The sequence below is a fragment of the Lonchura striata genome, chromosome 1 (assembly GCF_050655825.1).
Source record: "Lonchura striata isolate lonStrDom1 chromosome 1, ASM5065582v1, whole genome shotgun sequence".
Taxonomy (NCBI): Eukaryota; Metazoa; Chordata; class Aves; order Passeriformes; family Estrildidae; genus Lonchura; species Lonchura striata.
Window position 1 is genome coordinate 68,704,739 of NC_140703.1, and position 22,432 is coordinate 68,727,170.

General features: G+C 40.3%; 1 protein-coding gene across 12 annotated transcripts in view; it reads left to right on the plus strand.

Moving 5' to 3' along the window:
• The window catches only part of STARD13 (StAR related lipid transfer domain containing 13), a 285,778-nt gene that overhangs the window by 172,069 nt on the left and 91,277 nt on the right, over positions 1-22,432 (plus strand). The window contains exon 2 of one of the 12 annotated variants that reach the window (XM_085579296.1): positions 244-498. The exons of 10 other annotated variants lie outside the window; for them this stretch is intronic. In XM_085579296.1, the coding sequence (XP_085435422.1) occupies positions 330-498 (169 nt within the window). In that variant the 5' untranslated portion in view covers positions 244-329. The remainder of the gene's footprint in view (positions 1-243; positions 499-22,432) is intronic. One more of the 12 variants, XM_085579292.1, reaches the window with a different exon arrangement.

Here is a 22,432-nt window from a genome sequence, read left to right on the forward strand (position 1 = left end):
AGGCTGTGTGCGGGGCTGGGGCAGGCTGTGTGCGGGGCTGGGGCGGGCTGTGCGGGGCTGGGGCGGGCTGTGCGGGGCTGGGGCGGGCTGTGTGCGGGGCTGGGGCGGGCTGTGCGGGGCTGGGGCAGGCTGGCTGTCCCGCTCCACAGGCTGCGCTGGGAGCGATTGGCCCGCGCGGATCATGTGGGAGAGAGCCGGAATGCCGAGCCGTAGTAGCTCTTGGCACTCCTTTTGCATTTAAAGCGCTCGCTCCTCGCAGCTCCCTGGGGCTTTAGCCTCCCTGCTCTCCTCGCCCTGGTTCCGATCGGGGCCAGCCCCGGGCAGCGGCGATGCTGAAGCAGGTGCCCCGGGCGGCGGGCACCGCCTGTTTCTACCTGAACGCGGTGTCCCCCGAGGGCCAGGAGCTCTTCTGGCGCTGCGATCCGCCCGCCCGGCGCCCTCCCTACAGGACCAGCAGGATTCTCGCCCGGCACCAGCTGGTGACGAAAATTCAGCAAGGTGAGTTGCTGGCAGGAGCGCTCCGTAGCCCGGCGCTGGCGCAGGGTCTGCCGGTCTGCCCTTTCGTAAGAGTACAGGTTTTAATGCCTCATGTTTCAGGCTCGTTTCTTGTCTCTATTCCAAATTTATCTGGCTAGAGACAGGGTTTGAAATAGTCACTCATACCCTCTGTTTCCACACATACACACATGCACCGACCGCCAGGAGACAAATGCTAGTGCATGATTAGCGATTTAACAAAATTACCTTTTAATCATAAACTACTGTGGCATCTTAGGTGCTGAACTTCGTCTTGTCTGACTGAGTAGTTACTGGCATCAGTCCATCTGCTCTGATTGCTACAGATCAAACCTGCCCATAGCAACCCACAAAAGAAGAGTAGATGGTCACCCAATCAAAATTGAAGCAGAAGTCCAGTGCAACTGGATGAAGGCCACTGGGATAATATCTTTGGAAACAAGTGTGTGTAACTGTCAGGGTACTAGAAAATCTGTCACATATCCTTAAAAATAATTGTCTTGGCTTTCCGCAGCTGCTTAAGTGGTTATCTAAGCAGTTACTACAAATGTATCAGTTTGGTTTATTCTGAATGTCTGTCTATGGCACTAAAGCTAAATGCAGATTGGCCTCAGAACAAATACTTTGGCCTGTACACACAATTTAAAATCATCTTCACAATGGCTAATGCAAAGATAAAAGCCCTAACCAAGTGTGCCGATTTTTCTGGATTATAAACCAAATCAATACATAGTTTTGTATTGATCATGATTTTGTATGGATTCCCATTTTCAAGAGCACTGGTTTCCAAAGTGGATGTGGTCCTACATGCAGAAAAATGTCATATTGAAAAAAAAAAAATCCTTATGATAAAAGCCACTTTCTGGACCGCTTGCAAAAAGGTGTTTGATTCTGCTAACTAGAGGCAGGGATAGGGATAACACCATTCATTTTCATATCTGGCAGATATCACAGCACTTGGTGTGAGGTTTTGACCAGCAGCAGTTAAATGGAGTGACAATATTTGTGTGCTGCTTTCCAGTAAGATTCTTTAGATCTGTGGCTGTCAAACTCTGGCAGAAGTACAGAATATAGTGATGAAATTTTATTGCATTTATAAAGAAAACAATGCATAATTCTTTGGCCTGGTTTAAAAAGATGAAAAAGATAGTTTCTGTGGCAATTAGGAAAATGTGGTTGTTTGCAAGGCAGTCTCAGGAACTGGTCATGTTTGAAGGATACTGGTCCTCACTGCAGCTCTGATTTCAGGAAGGATATTATGTCATTCTGTGTACCCAGTGTATGGTCTGGATTGAATGGAAAGAAAGAGTAATTTATTTCCCTATAAGTTTATTTGAAAATGTTTTGAGTGCAGTGCTAGTACCAATTTAGTGTTCAAACAGCATTAATTGAGGATATGGTGGATTAACACACCTCTTCTACCTGTCATGGTGCTATTTAACATTCCCTCTTGTAAACTGTAATCTGTCTGGGACTGCCAAAGCCAGCCAGTGATGCTGAGGCTTTAGCGAAGCTGCATGGTGGGGAGTTTCAAAGTTGTAACTTTTCTTCCTGCAGCTTGTTGCATGGATGGTCAGTCTGTGGTGAATGACCTCTGCTCCTCTTTCACAGTCTTCCAACCTGTTCTGCACAGAGCTGTGGAAATTATATTTGTATAGTACCTTGATCGTGTAATGTATATTACTTTCAGTATATGAAAGATTTATGTATTTCGCGTCTCTACATCACTTCTTTTATTGATGTAAGCTGGGGGCAGGATCCACTGTTGGTCAAGTGTCAGTTCATTAGCAGTAAGGAAATTATGTGTGCAGATAGATGCTGATATCTGTCTGTAAGCCCATATGCAGGCAGACACACATCTAGTGCAAAACCAAGTCACACATTTTTTTCTACAGTGCCTCAAGTAATGACTAATAATTTTAATACTAATAGTTGGGTTAGCAATACCAAAAAATCTAAGCCTAGCTAATATGACCCAGTTTGAAACCTCCAGTTAACAGCCTGGATGAAAACCCTAGATCCATCAATCCCTCACAAGACTTTCACCGAGTTTTGCTGGGTCAGCGTGTCACCATCTCTGCTTGCTTTGTTCAGACTGTAAGCAGTGTGAGGGTACTGGATCAGTCCCCATCCATTTCCCAGAGGGTACTGGAAGAGTACTCTGAAAGGGGTGGAGTTGGCTGTACTTTTAGAGGTGAATGAGTTTTACCCCATTAACAAATGGGATTCATAACTAGCAGAGTGCCACACAGAAACTTATCAATAATATATTGAAAAGTAGATTAGGAGATGCAAGATGAGAACCAAAACTTGCTTTCAGTCATCCAGTTGAGTAAAGATGTAAATAATTATTTAGTTGCTTGAATTTGTATATTTTTGAATCATACATTTTAAGACCATTAAGACAAAGTATTTGAGCATAGCTACCCCAATTCCTGTGTTAGCACCTCTCCAATCTAATAATTTGAATTGCAGCATATGTTTAGAAAAACATCCAGCCTGCATTTTAAGATTGTTGGAATGATGAATCCTGCCTTGTTAATTACTTTGCTGAAAACAGATCTGCCACATGTTTAAGTGCTAAGCTGCCCTGGGGCTTGTTTGAATACCTGCTCTCTGCTGCTTACCCAGTTATTTTTCACTTGCTGGTTTTCAGACTGGAGGCACCTAATGTAGGATTGTCATATCGGGGGAATCTTTTCCTTAGTGAAAGGAATGTTTTACAAAATAATAACATATCCAATTTACAGTGTATAAAGCAGTGAAAGCTTTCATTTCTGGTCAGTAATGTAGTATGATACCAAGTGTTGCATATATTGCTAGCTTTTCAGTCATTAGCTGCATGTACTGTTCTAAACTATGCTACTTTACGCTATCATATCGCAATACAGCTTTTCTTCCTCCCTGAAAAACACATTTGCTGAAGACTATTTCCTTTGTATTTTCCTTTGGTGTTAGTTAAAAATAAACTAAATGAGTCATTAGAGGAATTATACTATTTAATCATTTCTAAAAAGAAAATTACCACAAGGGAAATGACAGGAACCAGACTGTTATTTCAATCAGATCATACTTTGAAAGTCCTAAATATTTAGTTCATGTACACCACCAACTCCTTGAGGCAGAATTATGAGGTGGCCTGTGAATGTGAGTGCTAATTATCTGTTTGATATTAAACAGGTAATTTCAAGATGTGATCTTTTTGATGATTCTCTTTCCCCCATAAGCCTATTAGTTTCCACACTGAAGGGGACACATGCCTCAGCGTAAAGGAACAGGGTGTAGCATGCTTGGTCTAAGGTATTTATTCAAACTCTGTATGCAGTAACTATATGAGAATTCATTAATGATTACTCATGTTTTCTTTAAATAAATAAGGTGGTGACTTTCAAGAATTTATATTACATGAGTCACAAAGTTGTTATTTCTTTTACAGTACATGGCTAAACTCAGAACAGAAAATATAAAAAGTAGCTGTAGGTGAAAAGTAATGAAGAATTAAGGCCGTACCCTGAAAATGTTAAGTTGAAATCATTGACTGTGCAGTACAGGTAGAGTATAAGCCAAGGTGAATGAAACCACATCTGCCCCAGTATAGACAAGCTGGTAAAGAAATGTTCCCTTTCATCTACAGTAAAATTAGATTCTTAGCCTGCATGTTCAGTATGACAATAATATGAAGAAACAAATAAGACAAATTCCTATTCTCAGTGAAAAAATTCCTGCCCACAGTGCGTAATGTCCTGTGATTTGTCTCAGTTTATGTCCACTGGCAAGAACAGTTGAGGAAAATTGTTTGATGGAGTGATATTAAATCAGATTTTCAACTTTTCAAGGCAAACTCTGTATTCAATGCTCAGCAGATGTTTTATACTCTTATGTGTTGCAATTTCAGTTTTGATCTTGTATGTCTACTATTACCTTTGGTCACCTGTATTTGTCTGGTTTGAGCAAGTTTTAGAAGTGCAAACAAATGCACTTTTCTGTCTTATAGTATTCCCTTTGTAATTAGTTCAAGGTGTTTTGTTCTTCTATTTTTCTAAGCATGAGTAGGATTTGTGGAAAGTGTTACAGAGGTATACAAGTGACTTGAAAAAAATTATGTAATTCAAGTGACTTAAATTTCAACTATTATTGTACCATAAAAGATAATATGCTCTTGTATTCAAAAGGAGAACAGGGAAGTCATGTAGGTGAAAATGTTGTAGTCATAGGCTGCATTAAAAAAGCCCATATAAAATTCCTGGTATGTACACAGGTATGGATTACAGGATGGGAAATGGGATACAATTAAAAAAACAAAGGCTGTGAGTTTGGTCAGATGTACCAAGAGGACAAAATACAGTTGTTCAGGCAACCTGAACCATAGCCTTTCTCATGTTCTGGATTCTGGCCACTTTACCTGCACATGTTTAAACCTCACTGATTGAACACAGGAAAGTGAAAGATTAACCAGCAAGATTCAGCCTTGGTGGTAATGATACAAACACCCTCACTTATGTCATCTCTGACCAGTGCTGGTGGTCTACTACCTCTTGAGCCTGTAAGCTGGTAAGTCAGGACAGCAACACCTTGTAGCTGCCTTTCAGCTCCCAGTGCCTCCTCTTGCGGAGCCTCTGTGTCTGCACGCCAGCCCAGGCATGCAGGACAGGACAGAACTGGGGCTGGCGTTGCTCAGAGCTCCAGGAGGAACATCCCTAACTGCAGAGCTGCTTTGCAGAGCTCAGCTGGGACATGGTCCATCCCCCTCCACCATCAGGTATGTGTGGGGCAGGTGCCACAGCAGGGACATCTTTGGGTTGGTTGTTTCATACACTCTTTAAGGTCCCTTAGAAACTGACACCCTATGCTACCTGAAGCTTCTTCATCATCTTTTCTTCCTTATACATTCTTTACTCAAGTCCTTAGACCTAGACTTGAGGAAACTAGAGTTCTTAAATTAAATAATAGATTTTTTAAAAATACTTTTATTATGTACTTGTACTATGAAATGGTTGAAGTATTTGTGTGAAACTTTAACACAAAAAATGTGAGCATCCTTAGCGGTATTTATAAGCTCAGAATGCCCTGAGGTGTGTTATATTAAAAACAATATTTGTGTATAAGAGTGCAGTCCAGCTAATTAAAGTTTTAAAAGGTTGTTCTTAATAGAGACATTTATTAATTATTATTAAAATAAGACATTTAAAAGGGAGAAGCCTTCACTGGAGCCACTATCTGGCAAAAAGGTTCCGATATTTTACTAGAAGTAGCCTGTGTGGTACTGGAGATTGGATTCAATAATAGTGGCTATTTCTGGTCTTAAAGCTTCACAGCCACAAAATGTCAAACGCACTTCAGCTGACACATGCAGGTTGGACACCAAAAAGTAAATCTTGGCTCTTCTTATAGGTTAGGAGACTTTTACTCTCAATTTCACTGAAAGCAGGATTTCAGCCAAGGTGAAATTGTAACTTGAGGCTTTCTTGTTTTGAAATTGTGAAATGAACAGCTGTAGTTGTGCCATATATCTTCTGCACTGATCATGGAGGAGACTGAATTTCATATTAACCCCATTGAATAAGTACAGACAGTAATATTAAAAGACATTTAAACCAATAAGTGCAAGATTCATGCTGAATAAATGAATCACTAGAGTAATACTAATCAGAAGTTGAGCTAGTTTAAATTTAGAAGAAGTGATAAGTCACTGTGGCATATAAAATACTACATAACAGAAGTAAAATGAAAATTACTCACAAAAGTTGATTAATTAAGAGAATATATACATAGCATTTTTGATACTCAGTTTCTTATATCCCTATTTATACAAAAATCCCTGAAAATAAAGTGCAGTATTTGTACCATGAGCACTGTAAACGTTAATTTTAAAAAATCTGCAGTTTTATGTTCCAAACAGATACAATTATTTATTGGCAATAGATAGTTATGTACTTTTAATTTTTATTCCTGTGCAAGTTGTGTAGTCATTGATAGCATCTTAGCCTCACTCAATTTTTTTATCTTACTCCTATCATATGATATTTTCAGACGTTTAATTGCACTTAAACAAATATATGAGCTGTTCCATATAGGGCATCACATGTGTTTGGATTAGTGCCTAAAGGACTGAGCAAACAGGACCCTTGTTACTAGGTTATTAAACAATTGTCCTTAGTTGAGTTTGTTACACCTTTTAATAGCTGCTTTTGAGGGTAAAATGATGAATTATATGTCTTGTGAGCTTGATCCAATATATACTAGTTATGTTATTTCTTATTTATACCAATTTTGTAGATATATAAATGTGAGTGAGTGAGAAAACCCTCATCTTTGTGCCTTGTGATGCACTTTTTGCTTAAAAACCTGAGGAGTTTCCCCTTTCAGGTTCAGTTTAATGGGTCAGATGATCACAGCATAATATGGTGGGAGAGAGGAGGGCTTGAGCACCTTGAGCTGGACTATTTAGAAGCTGTTGAAGGGTAGACATTATGATTCAGAGGGCTTGGGAGTGTTATGGCTTGGCTGAAAAGGATGTGTGTGACTCAGTTTGAAAACATCTTGTGGGTTTTCGCCTCTCATTTGTTACAGGACCTAGTTTAATTCTACAGGAATAAAACAATCACTCCATAGCAGTTCAGAACACATGGGATTTTAGCTTATACAGACGCAGAGATGAACAAAAGTTTCTGTCCTTGTGATAAGTTAGGTAAACTCGACAAAGTAACTTGGTTTAAAATAATGGGCTGTGCAGTACGTCTTAAGTAAATACCATCGGCCAGGCATGGAAACTGCCTGCCTGGAACGTACCAGATGTTTTGCTTTCCAGTCAAAGTCCTTTGCCAAAGAAGGACTCAGCCCTGCTACTTACTCAGATGAACCTTCCCCTGTGCTAAAGGAGCAAAATAATACATCCTAATAATGTCAACTGGTATTGTTTTAATGAGCTAGATGTTACAGGCCTTTGGCAATAGTTGTACTCTCTTTTAATTGGATTGTGGTTGGAGGAAAGTCTGTTTGTGTGATCAGAGTTTTCAGGATTTGGAACCAAAATCGTTGTCTATTTATTGTCATTTCTCTCCTTTAGTGCCAATGGCCTAGAGGGTATCTGATTCTTTTCCCCCTTAATGTGTCACTAGTGTCTTTCATGGTTTGTTTATTTTATTGATTTTGCCGTGCTTGTTTCTAGTCCTTCACCACTTGAATGGTTTAGGAATATGGATAAAATCAGTAAATTCAAATAAAAATCTCTAATTTAATTCTAGCTTTTATCCTCTTTAGTCACAAACACGCACCCACTGGCATCCAGCACCCACCAGACCTGCCATTTTCTGGGAGATTTCTCAGCTTCCTTCCTGCAAACATTTGCAGGAAAATACGGCACCTTTGGCTTTAAGAAAAGACAACACAGCTCTTTCTGCTGAATGGATTGGGAAGGAGGATGGTGGTACAGCTTTTACTCCTGTGTAGCACTTCTCTGCAAGGAACTGCTGCTTCTCTGAACCCCCCAGTACATGCTGAGCCATGTGTTTTTTTCCCAGATCTCTGACAAAACTTCCCCTTCCTTACTGCACGTATCCTTTGGGCCAATTACTTCAATGTCCCTTTATCCACATTATTATCCAGAAACTCCTGCTTGCAGGTATTAGGTGTTAATACATCATGTTCCTGTGTTGGTATGGCAGTAAAATGTGCCTCTGAGTCTCAGTGGACATATCTGTGCTGCTAAATAAAAGAGATGGGAGGTGAGCTTGAAGTACCCCCTGGGCTGCTGAGCAGATTCCCTGGCTCTGTTTTGGGCTTCTCCAGCTGGCTCAGCTCATACTAAGCCTCAGAGAGGACTAGTCGTCGGTAGTGAGGACATGAGATGAGTGATGCCACTTGATCAAAAAATGAGAATCAGTGTTTGTTTCATTTAGCAGTGGAATCTTGCTGCTGCCACAGAAGGTGCAAAATGAGGAAAAACCTTCCTCACAAGGTCTAAAGATCCAATATTAAAGTTTCTGTAGTATTATCTCCCAAAAAAGGTAATACCATTTTTAAAGCTTGAAGTTTCTGATGAAAATACACAAAAGTAAATGTATCCTGTCATGAAGTGCCTTTTCATTCCTGCAAAAATGCAGAAATAAATTCTGTTAAAAAGCCAAATACTTAAGTAATTTTCATTATATCATACTGTGAAACAGACAGTTCATATTAGCTAACCACAACCCCATCCTTCTCCTTTTGAAATAAGTATCCCAAATCTGTGTAAGGTCAGAGCTTTCAAAACCCATTCCAAATAATTAGATCATATTGCTGATCCCAATAACTGCAGCATCATCGAATGTCCTTCCAAAAGACCCAAGATTTGAAAAGAGAGCAACAATGTAAGATGACTCTAGATTTGAGGAGGAAGCAGTATCTCTGTCAACACTCAGATGGCACAAGTGCAGGATTCATGTGAAAGGCACAGTGCTTTTCCATCGTTTCAGCTTCAGGAAGCACAGAATCTTTCATTTTCCCTAGTCCCCACTGATACAGGAGTGGGAGTCTGTACAGGACAAGACTCTCAGAGCCAAACAATGTGGCTTTTTCACAATATATTTGGCAAACTTTAATGTTCTGCAGGATGAATCTAAGGTTTTTGTCTTTAATTGCATCTGATGGCAGCAGCTGAATATCTAATCATTTTGTAACTTCAGAGGTAATGGCTTTCTCTTCCTGCAAACATTTATCTGAAAGGGATAATGTAAAATCCAAAAGTTAGTGCTTGGCACAGAGGGTGAGGCAGTAAGTCCTTGGCTTTTCATTTTTTTCTTTTTCTTTACAATTTTACAACTATACTTATATATATTTCTGAGAATATTTTAAAACTGCCATCCTGTCAGCTTCACTTCGTTAAAAGTGTGGCAGTCTGCCTAGGTCTTATCCAGAGTTAAGAGGAGTTTCTTGTCTCTTAAAGTCAGCAAGCATCAGTCTGTATCTGTCTTAAAAGCTCCTTCCAAATCAACAGACTGAGATACCAGAATACTTTTTCCAAAACTTTATTATTCAAACTGCTGATTCTGTATTAAAACTAGACACCCCTGCCAAAACCTGAGCCATGGCAGCAAATGCTGCATTTCATACTACTGCCTGAGTGCTGTACCCTGGATCAAATAATACAAGCACTGATTCATGGCCAGGATTGCTCTATCTTCAGCCAGTGCTCCATGCTGAAAGCTGGAGCTGTCTTCATTGTGGTGACAGCTGATCAGACATCGCATCAGTGGTGCTACCTGGGGAGGTACGTGGCTGCAATTCGCCCCTGAGGCCACCCCTCCCCAGCAGCTCACAGCCCTGACATCCTCCTTGATGGGCCATGGGTGCCAGCCACAGGCGAAGGGGTGCCCTTGTGCATGGGGCAATTGTCAGTTCAGACTAAGAAGTGACAGTTCTGTTTACCAGCAGCTTCTGAGGAAGGAAGAGATTTCCGGTGACATTTTCATTCCCTTTTATGCAGAGCTATTTTTAGACAGTGCTGCTGCCAGTCATATCAAATTCTTTGTGTCTTTTGAGTTTTCACTGAACTGCATAATAAGCGTTTCAGCTCCCTGGCACATAATGGCAGTGTTATTTGCTGAAAGTCTTATTATTTCGAGTAGCCTCTTATCTGAAGATCAATTCATTAGTTCTGGCCTCTGAAGTTTAAAAGGAAACAATTGCAATGCTAAAGAAAAAAATAAATTACATTTTGTTTCAGTAATACTTATTTTTCTCTAATGGGTACTGAAAGTCTATTTTAAGACTGACAAAGCAGATGATCTATATTTCAGGGTCTCTGACATCCACAGCTTGTCAAAATGGGTGAGAGAACTGGACTATCACTGAGGGAAATTTAGTTCCTTTTCCATTATTTGGTTTATCTTTTTAGTCAGAGAATGCAAACCAGCTTCCACCAGTTTCCAGGTGCTCATGGAAAGACATCAGCAATGAGATATGCAAGGAGAGGTCACTTAGGTTGCTCAGCTAACTTTACTCAGCTAAGTAATGAATGTGTTATTTAGAAGTGTCTCAGACCTTTGAAGTTGCATTGTTCTAGAAAGTTGCATTTTGAACCATTTCTGTGGAAGACTTACGTTAAGAAAGTTGCTGTATTGCCATTGGACTCTCGTTGAGCATGGGGCCTAAAAGTTGTACAAGCAGAAAGACAGTTTTCACCCCCCACCAGGTATGATATTGTATGAAAACTGGATGAAGACTGTGGTCTAAAGTCCTTAAAAATTCTCAATCTTGAGTCTTCAGTGAGAATTGGTGTAAAGCTATTGGCATTTTCATGGTAGCTCTGCAGAGCCACTGACTCCCAGACTGACAAGGCTTTTTACAGCTCCGTGGCACCTGTGAATGTTTGTAAGAACAGAAAGTTTTCAAAAAAATTGCTAAGACCAATAGAGAGAGCTTTTAAGATGCAATCTGAATATATATAATACACAGAATTTTAAGGATAAGGACACAAGTAATTGAGTGGGTAATTTTTCTTGTTCAGCAAAACATTTTTGTTACCATAATGCTTTCTTCCTCCTGGGCACCTGGAGCTTACAGTTCAAAATTTTCTAGTTGAAACTACTGCCCTATAGCTTGCTTTTTAGAAAACTTATGAAAACCCAAAACCGTAGAATAATTGTCTTAAGTGAATATTCAATAGACATAGCCACAATCCATTTAAAGCGAATGAAAAAAGTGCCACTCATTTTTTTAAACTATTCCTTATTGACTCTGTAGCAGCTGGAAAACTATAGCAAGTTTTAATTATCTTCAGAAAACAAAAAGCTCCTGCCAACACATGCTGGTTATTATCAGCAGCTGTTGTATGCTGACATACTCTTTCAGCATGGATGAGGCTCAGCTGTCCTAAAAAATCATTGTAAAATGTAAAATAGATTTATAATGATGTTAATTTCTGGTTAGATATTTAACTACTGATGTAATTCATACTGCATTTAAGTCTGCTTCTTTGTTTAAACTAAAAGAAAGTTATTTAAAACCAGGATTAAGAGGTGCAAATTGCAAATTTGCAAAATGCCAATACCAGGAGTTTAAAATATTGAAGTGTGGTGCTTTTTTAACAATCCACTAAAAACAATCAGATTCCATGTTACAAATTACAACAAGAATTTGTAACGAAAGTTACAAATTAATTTGCTGATTTAAGCAAAATCTTTATATGTCATCCCTTTATTAGCAGAAGTGGAGATCTTTATGGCAGTGGCAGTTGTCAAATCAGATGCTGCAATTATGTTTATTGCATGATTTAGCAGATTTTGGCTTTTTAATGGCACTAATGTACTCTTCAGTCTGAGACATCAATAAATACATGCGACAGTTATGCCTCAGAAATGTTTAGAAATACATGCAAGTACAGTAGATTTTTTTTCAATGTATCTTGGGCCTACATCTTCTCTAAAATGGAAAATTTGTGATTAGCTCTATTTTCCATTACCTTATATTCTCTGTGATCTATTTTAATTTTGCACTGAAAATACAAAAGATATAAGTCAATCTGTAAAATATGTTGTTGGCACCAAAGCAATTTTGGACCATTTGTTGTTCACATGAGAGATTGACATAGATTTGATGGTTTCCATTCTGAGGCTTATCCTGGAGGGAAATGTTACATTCAGCAGACTGGACTCTTGACATTTTAAGTCCTTTAATATGGATTAAAAACATTCACGAGACTCCACATAGTTCTATTTCACTGAAATGACTATTGACTTCTGGACTTGAGTTTTCACTCAGTCTGTTTTTAATCAAACTGCAATCTACTGAAATACAGTTCAGGTTCTAGTTTTAAGCAGGACTCAGGTGACATTCTCTCAGGCTGTGTCCATGTGGGTACACAACGATGTCACACCAGCTGGGTAAGGCACAATATTCCTTTGCTGTCTTAGAGACCCAGAGTTCAGATGCCCAGAAGTGAAAGACCCTGTGCTGAAATAAATTATCTATAGCTTGCATAAAAATCCAGGAGCATCACAGTAGCACCTCTAAGTGCAAAAAATAATTCTGGTTGAAGTCTGACATTCAGAAACCATTATTTCATGTTTGAGATGTCTCATTTACTGAAACATCCTAAAACCCTCCAAAACTTAAATGTATAAGAACTGCCCAGGCAGCAAGAGAACTTTACAGAATTGCAGAATATTTTAGGTTGGAAGAGACATTGTGGGGTTGTCCAGTCCAGCTCCTGCTCAGAATGGAGACAGCTGGATCAGATTGCTTGGGACCTTGTCAGGTTTAGTTCTGAGTTCTCCAAGGACTGATACACAACTTCCAGTGTGCTCTGGGTAACTTGTGATGTTATTTGTTATTCACCAGCTTCATGATGAATTTTCTTTTCTCTTATGTCTGATTGGATTTAAAATTCTGCAACCTTATTTCTGTTGCCTTTCATCCTACAGTTGTGTACCTCTAAAAAGACCCTGGCTTCATTTTCCTGTTAAGTAGATGAAGCCACCAATTAGCTCTCCTAGCCTTTTCTTCTCAAGGTTAACAAACCCAACTCTGTGGAGTGCTTCAGCCCTCTGCAGGGCTTGGTGTGATATGTCCATGATATCCTTGTGCTGGGGAACCCCAAAATGAATGGAGTAGCCTGTAGTTTCACAAGTGTGGATAACAAAAAAGCAATCATGTACCTTGATCTGCTGGCTACATTCTTCCTAATGCAGTAGCCTAGTGTGAGGATGGTATCATTGGCCAAAAGGGCAAATTTATGTTCAGTTTGTTGCCAACAGAGCCTTGAAGGATTTTCTGCAAGGGCTGTCTGTCCAGTTAGCCCCAGTCTGTCTGGTTGCACAGGGTTATTCCATCCCAACTGCAGGACTTATGTGGAATGTGTGAGGTTCCTGTCAGCCAATTCCATCCACAAATTTGCTGAGAGTGTACTTTATTCCATCGTCCAGGTTGTTATTAAAGACATCAAACAGTATCAGCCCAGTATCATTGCCTCAGGGCTACCAATAATAACCAACGACCAGCTGGACTTTGTACTGCTGAGTACAAACTGTGTGACCAGCAATCCAGTCATCTGTCTCACCATTTGTCATCCATGTAATCTGTTGTTCACTTACCTGGTTTGGCTATGAGGATGCATGGGAGACCAAGTTCATGACAAGCCTCCTTGTTCTGTCTCCTTCCCTAACTAGTCCCTAACAGCCCATGGGTTATGGTATACTTAATGCTGTGTCTGTGAATGACCCAAGTTCAAGATCTTGCCCTATGGCATAAGCAACAGAAAACCTTTCTCACTTGTAATTTCTGCCAGCTTCAATTTTATATAAATTAATAACAATACATCAGCACAGATAATTGAACCAGAACTTCCAATTTCATTGATCTGTGCCATAAGCACTATGCTACACAGTCTCAGTAGACCTTCCAGTTGTGTAGTTTACATGGTATAGGATCCATAATTCATTGAATGAAACCAACTTGTGGTTCTGCAGTCTTTAAAATCAAAATAGGATGAAAGCAGAGAAAAATAAACTGACTTTGTAGCTTTGTTTATTTGTGATTTGTCTTGGTGAGCTGTTAATTTGTAGTCAGTCAAGTCCAATGAGTTGATGCCATTTGAATTAAGTTGTTTTATCCCAGCCTGAGGAGCTGCAGATTAGTCTAAGAAAATTTGGATCAAAGAAGAGATACAGGGTGAGAAAAGAGGGGAGTAACATGTCTGCTCCACCCTTCCCAGTATCTTTATTTCCAATGTACAGCATGAGGTGAGGCCACATCTGCAGAGCAATTGAACAAGGCACAACGGAGATCAAATACAAAGCAAATGAGGGATAAGGAGACAGACAAGGTAGGTAGGTCGCTGTTGTCACTAATGGAGGAGATAGAGGAGTCCTCCAAAAATATCCAGGGATACCGAATCAGAAGTTGTTTTTCACCCTGACTTCTGAGTTCTAGTCTTGCCCCAGGCAATGGTTAGCTGTATTTAAACTGCCATTATCTATCCAGGGCTACAAATATGACTCAGGTAAAGGAGGGCAAGTAAATGCAGGTCTACTGCAGGGATGTACACATAAGAAAATGCATGTACACAGGTTTTTAGTCTTATGAAGACAGAAGAGTTTGGAGCTAAAAACAGGCATCTAGTTATTGTTATCTACTTTTTTTTATATCCTCTGTCCTATCAGTAGAGGAAGGAAAAAAATCCCAGGAAACAAACACATTAAAGAAATTGCTTACTCTTTCTAGGAAACATTTAAAAGTCCAAAGACCATCACAGATATCTTTATATGATCAGTGTAACTGGACTGTAGGAATTAGGTTAGCCAGATAAGTAGTTTTATTTGCTTTAATAATAATGTAAATCACTTGTTTAAAAAAAAATAAAAAGTGCACCTCTGAAGCACTGGCTTTAAAATATTTTGACCTTAAGAAGCCTAAAGGACTTTGGATTATCAGGAGTTCACTGTGATTTTGTATCTGGAAAACCTAGAAAACTTTACTAGTCTCTTCTTAATTGTTATGTTTTGTACCACATCAAAAACTGTAAAAAGTTCCCACTGGCTAGCAGAAATAATTAAGCTTACCAATTTTTATAAATTGTACTTTTAAAGTTAAGCATCACCTTAAAGACTCATTTTTTTTTTCAATCTCCCTGACCCTTCTTCTCAGTGCATTTGAAACCTTTGAGGCAAGCCGAAGTGACAGGTATTCAGCAGCCTTAGAAAACCCTGGTGTCATCTCTGTAAATTGGAATCTGTAGCTGCTACTGCAATTTGAAGATCAGAAGATGGACACAGCAAAGCTCAGAGATTTTGATGGAGTACAGGTGGCAGCAGAGCATGAAACCAGAGCTACAGTTCCAGAGTCCCCAACACTGTGTTCAAGTACACTAGATCACACTGCCTTGCCAAAATAGAAAGACACACAAAAGGCATACTGGCTCTAAGATACTAGAATACTAATAAATACTAAAATTTATTTCATGGGGCCTTTCACCTACAGCTCTTTTCAAAGGAATTGGCAAGGGTACAGGCATGGCAGTAGCAAGATGACAGATGTAGCACCAGTGAGATGCATAGTATCTCTGCACATCAGAGAGAATGTACCAGTCAGGGCCAGTAGCTGGCATGGAGCACCCTGGGGAAAATCCTTGACCTGATACAAAAACTACACCACACAACACCTCTTATAACTGAACTGAAACCCTAACCTAAATTATCTCCATTGAAGACCTGAATGAAATTTCCTGTGCTGGCATCAGGATGGCTCTGAGTGAGTGGGGCAAGGGCTGGGGCTTGTTTCTGCAGCATTGGCTGTAACCTGGATGCTGGTCTGGAGAAGTGAGCAGCTCACTGCTCAGCCCCAGCTCTGGGCAGTGTCAGTGGGCATGTAATCCAGCTGAAATGCACATTCTCGCCAAAAGGGCTGGTTTTGGTTCCAGCCACTTCCCTCCTTTGGATCAAGGCTGGTAAAAGTGTGACTGCAGGATGACTCGTTCAGATCATTGGCCCAAAAGATTGTGATTGTATGGTTTTATTACAAGGTAGGTGGCAAGAATGTGTAGTGAGGAATGGGACAGCTCTGTTTAATGTCAATCAGCAGTGTTACTGAATTAAAAGCAAAGACTGTAGCTGCACAAGCAATGCAGAGAAAGGCAAAAAAGCAGCTGGGTGTATTGGATTTGTTTGCACATTTCTAATGTGTCCTTATGTCATAACTCAGCAGAATGATTTTAAATAGACATTTCAGAGTATCTTAGTTGGAAATCTAATTAAAATATGGCAAGGTTATGCACAGAACATATTTTAAATTGTTGTTCACATTTGTTTACAAGAATCCTGTAAAAAAACCCTTTTTCCCTTGCCTGGATTGTACTGCCTTTGTTATCTGTGGTCCACTGATGTTTGCAACTCTCTTGATTACTATTGAAAAGCAGTTATTAAATGGGGTGTTTCATTCTTAACAAAAGTTCCCTAGAAACTGGCAGGCCTAGAGGATTTAAAGGTCTCATTCTGAAATGCAGATCATATCTTTTTATTAAGAATTTCTTTGTGGATATTGGAAATGTAAAGTTGACATTTCAAGAGAGATCAGCACAAGCAAAGCACACAGTGCTCAGGAAGAGAAAAGCCAGATTCTTCTGGCATTATTCATAAAGAGAAATATTGGGACCTCATGTGAATCAGCAGGTAGGAGGCTGCAATGTGCCAGCAATATCATAGTGCTCTTTGAGCATGTTTGGGAAATGCAGAGGTTCAGAACAGGTCTAAGCTCTTGATTTAATTGCTTATCTATCTACTAGTCTCATTTTTCTCCTCTATTTGATTTATTTTGTTGCCTTATCACCCTCTACCATAAGAAATAACAACGCAGATTTTGGCCCTATGTTTTGCATCTGCCTACAGAGATAACTTTCTGTAACTGCCATTTTCATTTTGGTATTTTCCCCTTCCTTATCACACTATGCACATGCTCCCTCTTCCAAATCTCCTAAGAAAGTATGCTAGAAATGTGCCTTTACATGTTTGACAGAACTTGAGCATGCATAAGATCACTGATCATTAAAAAAAGGCTGTCTAAACAAAATCTTCCTTTTTTTTCTTTTACTTTATGGACTTTTTTTTCAGTGTTTATACACATCTTAATTTGGCTACACAGAGTCTGCTTGTATAGTTGCCCCTTTTACCCTTTTTTCTTTTCATTTTGCCTCCCTACTCTATAAACAAAATGGAAATGGAAATATGCCTTTAAGCTCATAATTTCTTTAAAAATCACGGATTTGGAATGTTTTTATTATGTATCAACTGTAGTTAAAAATACAAGTTTTATATTTGGGAGCCTTCATTGCTGCACATTTACAAATCAGAGAGATGAACACTCATATGCAGACACACTCATGAGCAAAAATAGCACGTTCCCAAGTGGTATCATTTGGGTAGGCTGTAGTACAAATTCCCTGGCAGCTGGGAAAGCAGGACAGAGTGCAAAGCAGCACTAACAGAGCTTCTGTGATAGAGGGGAACTCATCATGGCCCTCTAGAAGTCCCCTTGAGGGCCATGTGCTGTTCTTGGCAACAGTCTGGCCCTACAGGAACACCACCAGACTGGAATCAGGAAAATTTCCTAGTTTTGTGGTGTTACAGTGATTTACTTCATTTACGATGTTCTCAGCTCTTTTTCCTTTAGACAAGTGTGTTTTTTGTCTATAGCTTGTTCAAGAATGGACCATACCCATAGGAGTGTGGCTGCTTGGGAGCCCCACACTGCCATGCAACACATTTGAGTGCATCCTCCCATAATTTTAGTTGTTGAGGCACTGCAGAATTTTAGCGCATGTAGAATTAAAGCTCACTGAGGGCAGACTGAATTAAGGATTCTTGTCTACCCCGTGTATGTTCTAAGAAACTTGCAATACAGCGCAATTCAGTTATACATACACATAATATAGGCTCAATATGCCCTAAATAACTCTGCCATGTGCTATGGAGAAGATGCAACTCACCTAGGCAAGAAACTCTGTACTGCTGAGTTCACCCATGAAAATTTTGGGAGCACTACAGCAACAATGCATCCATCAGTCAGTCACATGTTTCCTTCCTCTCCCTGCAAGGTTTATTGCCAGTTCCACCTGTGAATGTCCCAGCTCAGACCCATGCAGGAGAGCTCTGCCCTGTAGGCACCCAAGGACAGCACTCCAGGCAGTGTACCACAGCAGCCTTAGACCCTTCAGTAAATGGTGTGACAGCCTATTGTGGGGCACTGTGGCTGTCCCTGCTAAGCTTCTGGGTAACACAGTAACTGAAAGACCTTTGGCTGTGCTCCCTTAGTTGCGTTACAGCTATGGCCAGGTGCAGAGCCAGTGCACAGAGATGGATTGTTTGTTCCGCAGTGGGTTGTGCCCTCCTTGCAACACGGCATAGATCCAGTCTAGGAGGTATTTGTGGGGTATTACAAAATGGCTTGTGACCCAAGACAGGAATGGTGAGATCACAAGCACTGAGGGACCGCTGGGACAGCAGCTGTTGCCTGTTGCAATCCCTGTGGCACAGCTGCATGCAGACAGGAATGTCTGGCACGGAGGGAGTGCACCAGTGAGGGGATTACACGCTCATGGAGATTAAGACAACCATCAAGTAGTTTTGCATAAGGCTCTTGAGGTTAGCCAGAGGCAACCATGCAGATACAAGTTTTGAACACCATCCCAGCCCAGAAGTTAGGTGCCATCACTAAACTGTCACAGGCTCCAAGAGTGGCTGCCTTGGTGTTAGAAGCCAATAAGCAGTTACCCTGTGGGGATTTGACAGAAGACCCAGGCATGATGCACTAGTAGCACATAAGTATGTAAGATGCTATATGCCTCAAGAGTTACTTTAGGAGACTTGGGCTGATGGTGGCAATATATGCTTGCCCTGAGGAGTACATCAGCAGAAAGGATTGCAGAAAGGTGGCCCCAAAAGCAGGTAGCTGAGGTTCTGCTGACAGTGTCAGCATGGTGCTGACATGCCCACCTGCTTGAGGAGAAGAAATCTCCTTTTGTTCTGAAGAGAATAATTACTTTTCTCAGTGTCTTGTGCCTGCAGTTAGCTGCTGTTTTTGTGTGTGAAACTGTATAATGGGATAATAGCAACTAGAGGAAGAAAATCCTATCACCGTTTTGGTTGGTGGGGAGCACATTTGTCTAACTGAAGGCTAGGTGCTGGTGCCTACAAAGGTGCCAGTGTGCTCAGTGTCTTCAAATGTACCCAGAAACTGCAGTTTTCCTCACTGGAGCTTCTCGATACCACTGTAGCAGGAAGTGCAGTGTGTGTGATGTCACCATTGTTTATTTTCACACTTTTTATGTGTCCCTGTTTGAGACTGAAATATGGTCAAAAGCTCTAGATACAGGCCTGTGCCTCTTCTTTCTTAGTTAAGCTCTCAGAATCTGGCATAGTTATGGGTCATAACATTTAATTAAAAAGTAGGTAAGCATTAAAATACCAACATTTCAAGTGTCCTCATAACAATTAAGTGGTACAGAATAGGCAAGAAAATTGGGAAGTGCAGTGTTCTTTGTAAGCTGAGCATCATGCAGTGAGCGATAATGGAAGAGGAGCCTCCAGCAGGGACACTGCCATCAAACACACAGTCTGTAGAGACAGGAACTCTGCATAAAAGCTTGTCCTAATTTGCCTGATCAAAGCTTTCTGTCAGATTCAAGTGCAGACCTTCTCCACCTAGGCTCTTTGTAGGACAATGTGTGCGTGGTGGGGGGAGTGTTCAAGAGCCTGTTCAACAAGTGCCAAGTGTGATTTGTTTAATGCCAAACCTGCTGTGTGTGGTTAGATGTATGTGCCAATGTCAAATATCTTAATCTGAGCCCTAAGTACTGATATAACTCTTTTCTCAGATGCACTGTCAAAGTTAGGCAGTGTATAAGTTCAACAAAGCTTGTGGCTTATGGTATCTTGTTAATTAATATCATTGCATTGCATATTAACTGCCTCAGTAGTGTCCTTATTAAAAATTTAGCTTGCTATTTCTACAGTAAACAAGATGATGTTTGCTTTGCAATAGATAACACAAACTAGTTCTTGAACAGTACCCCCGGCAAAGGCTTGTTTGTGGTGAGTTTGCACGTCAGGGTTCAGCTTTGTGCAGATTTTCTTTGGCTTAATAAGGATTGAATTTTTGCTGAAGCCTTTTCTTTAGTGAGCCACTAAGAGGCTCTCTTTCCATTACCCTGCTGCTTATATTCACAAAACTTGTAAGGGTTTAATACCTTTGAGCCATCTGTCTCTCTTTCAAATCAGCCAATTTGTTCAAAAGTTATTGGTGGAGGCAATAAGGAGCCTGACACAGGAAGGGAGACAGACCAGAAACACAAAGCCTGGCCATGTCAGAGGCATTTCCTTAGGAAATCAGTCTAAACATAGATTGCACCAAAAAATTCTTACATAAAGTCTTTGTCGGCTAGATCCTTTTCAATATAAGTTTCTCCAAGTTTTGAATTAAAAATTGGCTTATAAAAATAGGTAGAACAGAATTTCACCCTATAAATAGGAGCTTTCTCCTACTTTTCAAATGCAGCATGTGAGAAAGACCAAAACAAGGCCTGAGACCAAGAAGTGGTTCAAAAACCACCTGCTCAGTTAGAGGAACTGTCCAGCTGTGGCAGTGGGATCTGCTCAGAAACCTGCACCTGATGGACATGGACATCTGACTTGCCAGTTCTCAGACCTCTTCTGCAAGGCCATAATTTACATTTCATGTTGTCATATCTGTCCAGGAGCTCTGGCATCACCTGTTGAGCTCAAACCTGCTCACACTGAGTAAGTCTCTTAAATCAGCCCATGTTAGCTCAGAGAACAGTTCTATTTGCATTGCAGCCAGAGTACCATTGCTTCAGGCTTTCAATAGTCATTTGACAAAATAACTTTAGTGCTTCAAAAAGCTTACAGTAATGGCTCTAACTCTTATCTTTGTGCACTGTGTAGAGTTCTACCCAAACAAAGGAGGTTATGTTGAGCAACTGAGTGAGTCATTGTAGGTTCCAAACTGAGCATAGGCTTAGGAACAACATTTGGTTACAACAGATGGGAGGAGCACATGCTAAGAAAGATATTACTATCAGCAATTGAACACATAGCAAGGCCAGAGGCAAATGATATGTACATATGGCTTCTGTATGAGTACATACACAGTATTTCTTCCACACTCAGTAATTAAAAATAAAAAATTAAAACATTGCCTAGTTGGAAAATTAGGTTTCTCACATTAAAAAAAGTGGTATATAATTTCATTAGATGGTAAAATAAGACTATCATGTAACATTTGTCTCCACTTTCCCTATAATAGGGCTAAAATATTCTTAGGGCATAAATAGCAATGGACTTGAGTCATAAGTGAATAGTTGCTGCATTATGTTACGGTACTGCAGCAGGGAAGTCTTCATGACCATATGGAAAGCCTACACCCAGGGCTGACAAGGAATAATAATAATCCCACAAAACAGGCCACCAAGTGCACTGGTGGTACTCCTGGGCATCTGAGAAACAGTCTGGTGCTGCAAAAAAATCAGAATTTTCATTTTGTCATATGGGGTATGGCTACCATAGCAAATACCTCATATGTGGATCAAATATCCTGGTCAGAGGTTGAAGCAAGCTGGGGCTTCTTTGCCACTGGGGCCCCATGTCAGGACCCTAGAGGTGTCACCCCAATATAGACTTTACCCTTGGGCTGCTTACCTTGTTTGTCACTCTGTGCTTTCTGGTTTATTAAATTATGATACAACACAGTGGAACAGATACAGTAAGACAGCCTTTCAGCATTAAATCCATTTTGTAATAGTTTCATGCCTGGAAATTCATTTAAGATCTTTATCACCGCCCAGGTTGAATCAGGCCAGAGGCATTGGGCGTATTTACCCAAGTGTGGTGTCTCAGGCACAGGCAGCCCCCCACACCAGGTATAAACAACATCTCTTACCTACCCCTGCAACGAGCAGGTGTTTTCATTCAGTGGCAACAGCTGAATAGGATTGCAAAAGCTGTACGTGCCAGTCATCCCATGGCAGGGTGAATTCTAATGACCTGCCTCTCTGTTGTGTCTCATTTATGGGAGAAGCCGTCACACAGCTCATCTAAGTGAATTTAGCCCCATTTGTACTTGCCTGTCAACTGTCTAAGCTCTTGTTTAAGCATCTTGCTTATCACAGCAAGGAGGTACTAAAGGTTATTGTTGTCCTGTCCTTTTTAATTATAGCTGGACAGTACTTTAATAAATGGAGACAGAAGTAAACAAGTTTCAGAATAGGAAATGAAGGATTGTATTGTACTGGAGCTGCTACTTAGCATCCCACAAATCAGTCAGCTGGTAGCTAAAACATGTTACTACTGAGGACCTGCATTAGCAGTAGCCTTGTTTCCAAGCCTTTGATATATATATATATATATGTATATATAGTCTTTGCCACCTTATT